This window comes from Bos mutus, chromosome 5 (assembly GCF_027580195.1).
Source record: "Bos mutus isolate GX-2022 chromosome 5, NWIPB_WYAK_1.1, whole genome shotgun sequence".
Classification (NCBI taxonomy): Eukaryota; Metazoa; Chordata; class Mammalia; order Artiodactyla; family Bovidae; genus Bos; species Bos mutus.
The window spans coordinates 96,615,937-96,621,936 of record NC_091621.1 but is presented as its reverse complement, the minus strand read 5'-3'; the positions used below and the strand labels follow the sequence as shown (position 1 = coordinate 96,621,936).

The following is a 6,000-nucleotide window of genomic DNA, read 5'->3' as shown; positions in this document are numbered from 1 at the left end:
CGGGTGACGTCACGAGGGACTACGCGTTGCGCTGGAGGCGGGAGTTGACAGACGGTCTCTGGCTGAATCTCCGCGGCCTCGGGACCGCGGAAGAAGCTCCGAAGGGCGGCCGCGATGCCCAGCCCCCAGCGGGTCAGTCAGCTGCTGGATCTGTGAGTTCGCCCCGGCCCGCCTTCCTCTCGCCCCGCCCCGGCACAGCCCGCGCCCGCCACCCATCACGGCACCCCATCCCCGCCCCCTTCCTGCCTCCCATCGAGGAGGTCCACAGGCTGTTTCTGCTCCTGGGTCCGTGATTTTTCCTATCCTGGCTGAGAAAAATCGTGCCAAGTGGGCTGCCCGGCAGGCTTGCCCCTCTGTCCCCCGATAGGTGTCCGAACTCAGCCTTGACAGCTCCTCGCCCAGGCGATTCCTGGCAATGGCCTGTCTCTGGCAGGAGCTAAAAGCCTTAGTAAAATAAAACAAAACACTGGACGGGGCTCTCAAAAGCCTTCAGCAGAGTTACACCCAGTTACTGTAATGGGGATAATTATTGATTCTTTGACACAGCGCTTAAATCCCTGATTGCGCTTGCTGGGTTCAGCTCCCAGGTCTACCATTCTCCAGCTGTATGACTATGGAGAGTAGCTTAACCTTACAAAGTTAGTATAATAACAGTTACCTATCTCATGGCGTTCTGTGCTTAGTCGCTCAGTCGTGTCTGACTCTACGACCACATGGACTGTAGCCAGCCAGGCTCCTCTGTCCGTGGGGATTTTCTATGCCTGTAAAATATTCGTATCAAGTTAAGCTCTCTGAAATTTCTTTTAATACTAGGCAGTCTTCTAAGTATGTTAAATTTACTCCTCCCTGTAACGCTATGGCCTGTAACTGCCTAGTATTAAAAGAAATTTCAGAGAGCTTAACTTGATATGAATATTTTATAAGCATGTCATTGTAGGATGGCTTATAAAGTGAGCATAAGGAAGTTCTTTAACCTTTGCAATGGTTTATGACATTAGGAGTTTACAGATGGTAGGAGATTGGTTAAAAGTGATTAGGCTATTTTAAGAAGATGATTTAAGTTGATTGTCAGAGGCATTTATAAGAAATAAGTTTCACTTATGTTCATGATATAAACTAGATTTGGTTTTGCTTATGTGACTTAACTGGTTTGGTCACTCTGAGGGATTTTTCAAGCCTGGTCTCTATTTATTTTATTTAAAAAAATCCCCAACTTTCAGTCATTCTCTCAGCAAGCTGAGAGTGAACCAATATAGTGTTACTCTCACTGCTCCTTCAGTGTAGGCGTTGGGATGGATGGTTTTGTAATGGCCCTTACTGGTAGTTGCACAGTCACCGTGGGTACTGGCAGTAGGGTCTTTGTGTTCTTCCAGTTGTCTAACACTAATGGGTAACATTTGATGTGTGAGTAGCCGCTGAAGACATTTAGAACTCTAGAGAGGATCCAATGCATTAAGGAGGCTAAGATGATGACTATCAGGAGAATAACAGCCAAGTATTGAAAAGGATTCTCCAGAGCAGAGATTTCCAACTAAATAATCAAGAGAAGTGTGTGTGTGTTAAGTCACCTAAGTCATGTCTGACTCTTTGCGACCCTATGGACTATAGCCTGCCAGGGTCCACTGTACATGGGATTCTCCAGACAAGAATACTGGAGTGGGTTGGCATATCCTTTTTCAGGAGATCTTCCTGATCCAGGGATTGAACCCATATTTCAGAAGTGTTGCCTATTTGATGAAAGATTGGCATCTAGTCTTTCAGATCTTTTTGGTATATTAGCATAGAAACTTTTTTTTTAACCAGTTATGCTGTTAACGAATCACAAGTCCGTGTGCCCAGTGAGGCGCATCAATAATAAAACATTAGAGTTTGAAACAGAGATTTATTACAGATTCATACAAGGAGATGGGTGGTTCATGCTCTAAGAACCCCAAAGTTACTGAAAGCTTTCAGCAAGCTCCTTTAAAAGTAAAAGGTGAGGGAGTGGCGTGGTTAGTTGTTACAAACTTCTTGTGTAAGATCCTTTGCTCTTGAGGTCAGGTCGTGATCAGGTAACAACATTCCTGTAAATCTCTACCAAATGAATGTTATTCTGTGTCTTGACAAGAAAGGGCAAGGTCCCAAAGCACAACTTTCACCCTCCAAGAGCCCAGTTCTGGCTAATAGGAGGCAGATCTCAGTTGGCAGATCTCTCAGGGCCAGGTTCCCACATCCTGCCCAGATGTCATCTCTGAGGGAGCCAGGCACTCAACCCAACTGGCCCTCAGTCTCCTCAAACCACCCAGATGGGGAGACCAGGTTCACGGCCTGGGCCAAGGCTAGTGGAGGGCCTTAGTAAGGGCTCTAACACAGTTCTTAGTGTGTTACCTGGGCGCTCCAGCTCACCTGCTGGCCCAAGGCTGAGTGAGCTGGAGGGCCTTCAGGAGAAGACCTAAATCTGCCTCTTACTTCACTTTCCACCTAATGACCACCACACCAATGACCCTTGGGTAAATCACTTCCCTAACGGCCCTTCATTGACAGTTACTTGTGGGCAGGGCCTATTGGGGCACTGAGCAATGACTGAGCAAGACCTGTTGCCTAGTAACAGAGTACAGAGTAGTGAGGCACAGCAATGGCTGCCTGCTAAGGGCTGTGCTCATCTTGCTCTCTTACAATAGTACATGCACCTCCATCTTGGGTAGTTAGGGTGTCTAAGGCTATGCAGTTGTCTAAAATAACTCTGGCTAAAGAATTTCTAGATTCTTACTGTGATTATAGTTTTTCAGAGGATAAAGTCTCTCCTAGTGAGATTTAAGTGCAGTTTTTTGTTGGTGTCTTTTCCAATAAACTGAGTCTCTAGGTTTTAATATATGAGGCATTGTCTTGTTTTAGAAGCAGACCACAGAAAGCTTTATGGACCTGGTGGAAATAAGCCTTTCAGTATTAGTGTCTTATAGTACTGAACTATGTCATGGTTACTTTGGATGGGATTAACATGAAGATGCCTTATTTTAGGAGGTGGTGTGATAGGTAAGCTTCCATGTAAGTAATCTTCTATATGGTATAAGCAATCAGTTATTTAATAAGTATTACTATGGAAACAAAAGAAAGGCAAAGATTAAAGATTAGTTGGAACAAAGTATAAATGCAGTTACTGAGTCTAGAGAGCAGCCAGTCAAGAAAATTTTTGGAGCTGAGCTTAGATTTTTAGATGGTGGAATGAAGATGGCAGTTTTAAACTGATAGATTTTCCTGGTTTGCAGTTTGAATGTCAGTGATGATGTCATCAGGTGTTCTGCTGAGGTCTGAGTGGCCTACATAGAAGAAGTAAGTATGAAGGTTGATTTTTTGTCTATACATGATCCATTGTGGTGAATTCTCTGAAGTCTATATCAAGACCTATAGCTTTATCTTGTAGTGTTTGAGGAAAAGAACAGTTTTAGTTTTAATTTCAAGTCAGAAGGGTGGGAGAAAATTGAAAATATTAGTTTGAAGAGTTGTAGCCAGATGTTAGAGAAAACCATAAGAGTTCAGGATCCAGTCCAGTTTACAGTTAGAAACAAAAACCCAAGAAAATAAGCAGGACTAGAATTTGATTATGGGTATGTCAAAGTTTTCTGTTTAAACATAATTTTTCTCTCTATAGTCATTTTTACCAAAGATAATCATAGTAAGTAATTTGTAAAATAAGTCTAGTCTCTTTAAACTTGACTTGTTATTTACATAAGTACAGCAAGAATAGATTTTATGTGCATTCTCGAATATGATATTCCAATCAAAGCTTTGGTAATATTCAAGGTCCTTTATTGACTCTATAGAGTCAACTTTAGGGATTTCTCTGGTGGTCCAGTGGTTAAGAATCCACCTTCCAATACTGTGGACCCAAATCCGATCCCTGGTCAGGAACTAAGATCCCACAGGCCCTAGGGCAAATAAGCCCCTATGTACCACAACTTTGGAGCCCGCTATCTCTGGAGCCTGTGTGGCAACAAAAGATCCCTCGTGCCAACAAAAGATCCCTTGTGCGACAACTAAGACCCATCACAGCCAAAAACAAACAAACAAACAAATATATATATATATATTTTTTTAAGTCAACTTTAGATACTTAAAACTGACTTAACAAGGAAACTCAGGTTACATCTTTAAAAGCCTCTTTATGCTAAGAAGCCAAGCCAAGTACTTAGCAGTTATGTCCTATTACAGTTATGTCCTATTACAGGGAAAACAAATTCTAATTGAATTTATGCAAATATCTATTGCCATGAAAATAGGAATAGTCAATAACATGGTTTTTAAAATTTGTTTTAATTCTGAAGGAATCAGATAAGGAGAAAAAAATGTTTCATTTTTGTTTACAAATATACCAAATTGTTGTAGATTTAGATAACTTAGAAGGAGAGGGAAAAAAAGATTTTAAATCTGGAAAACAAGCATTAAAGAACCAACAATGTTTCAAGAAAAGTCATAAAAGTTAGTTATTTTCATCAGTTCATTTGGGCTCTTGGAATTAATCTTTATTTTCCCTAATCTTGGGTTACCAGTTTTATGAATTAAGCAGTTTCTCCATTAGAGTTCTAGAAATTCTTAGTTTACTGGTGTGATCTTAAAATTATCAGAAAGCTATATTCTAGAGTACTTGTCAGGGTCCTTTCTGTGAATCTATACAAAGACAAAGCATTCTGGCGTATCAGTTCAGTTCATTCGCATCCGACTCTTTGCGACCCCATGAACTGCAGCACGCCAGGCCTCCCCGTCCACCACCAACTCCCACAGTTTACCCAAACTCATGTCCATCGAGTCAGTGATGCCATCCAGCCATCTCATTCTCTGTCGTCCCCTTCTCCTCCCACCTTCAATCTTTCCCAGCATCAGGGTCTTTTCCAATGAGTTGGCTCTTTGCATCAGGTGGCCAAAGTATTGGAGCTTCAGCTTCAGCGCTAAGCTTTCTTCACAGTCCAACCCTCATATCCATACATGACCACAGGAAAAACCATAGCCTTGACTAGACGAACTTTTGTTGGCAAAGAAGTGTCTCTGCTTTTGAATATACTATCTAGGTTGGTCATAACTTTCCTTCCAAGGAGTAAGCGTCTTTTAATTTCATGGCTGCAGTCACCATCTGCAGTGATTTTGGAGCCCAAAAAGATAAAGTCTGACACTGTTTCCACTGTTTCCCCATCTATCTGCCATGAAGTGATGGGACCAGATGCCATGATCTTAGTTTACTGAATGTTGAGCTTTAAGCCAACTTTTTCACTCTCCTCTTTCACCTTCATCAAGAGGCTTTTTAGTTCCTCTTCACTTTCTGCCATAAGGGTGGTGTCATCTGCATATCTGAGGTTATTGATATTTTTCCTGGCAATCTTGATTCCAGCTTGTGCTTCATCCAGCCCAGCGTTTCTCATGATGTACTCTGCATATAAGTTAAATAAGCAGGGTGACAATATACAGCCTTGACATACTCCTTTTCCCATTTGGAACCATTCTGTTGTTCCAGCCTATAGTTGATTGTAAATGCTTTATGAGAAGAATTAGAGTAGAACAATAACCCTCTGTGAATGACAAAAGAGTTAAAAATAGCCATGGTTAAAGATCTGATGAGAGTTCCCTATTTAAAAAAATGATAAAATTGTCAGATAAATTCAGTTATTTCTATGACATACAATATTTTAAGATGACTGATAACATTATACTAGGATGTGTCAGATTTCTAAGAATTTCATGTAATTTCTGGAACACATATTAATAACATTTTGCTGTTGTTCAATCACTCAGTTGTGTCCGACTGTTTGCAACCCATGGACTGTAGCACACCAGGCTTCCCTGTCCATCAGCAATTCCCGGAACTTGCTCAAACTCTTGTCCATCGAGTCGGTGATGCCATCCAACCATCTCATCCTCTGTTGTCCCCTTCTCCTCCCACCTTCAATCTTTCCCAGCATCAGGGTCTTTTCCAATGAGTTGGCTCTTTGCATCAGGTGGCCAAAGTATTGGAGCTTCAGCTTCAGCATCAGT

At 41.8% G+C, this 6,000-nt stretch overlaps 1 protein-coding gene across 4 annotated transcripts in view; it reads left to right on the top strand.

Moving 5' to 3' along the window:
* AMN1 (antagonist of mitotic exit network 1 homolog) overlaps positions 1 to 6,000 on the top strand; it is a 67,902-nt gene continuing 61,902 nt past the window's right edge. For 2 of the 4 annotated variants that reach the window (XM_070371305.1, XM_070371308.1), the window contains exon 1: positions 1 to 152. In XM_070371305.1, the coding sequence (XP_070227406.1) occupies positions 115 to 152 (38 nt within the window). In that variant the 5' untranslated portion in view covers positions 1 to 114. Of the gene's footprint in view, positions 153 to 3,245; positions 3,310 to 6,000 lie in introns of all 4 variants that reach the window. The other 2 variants (XM_070371307.1, XM_005898243.3) reach the window with 2 other exon arrangements.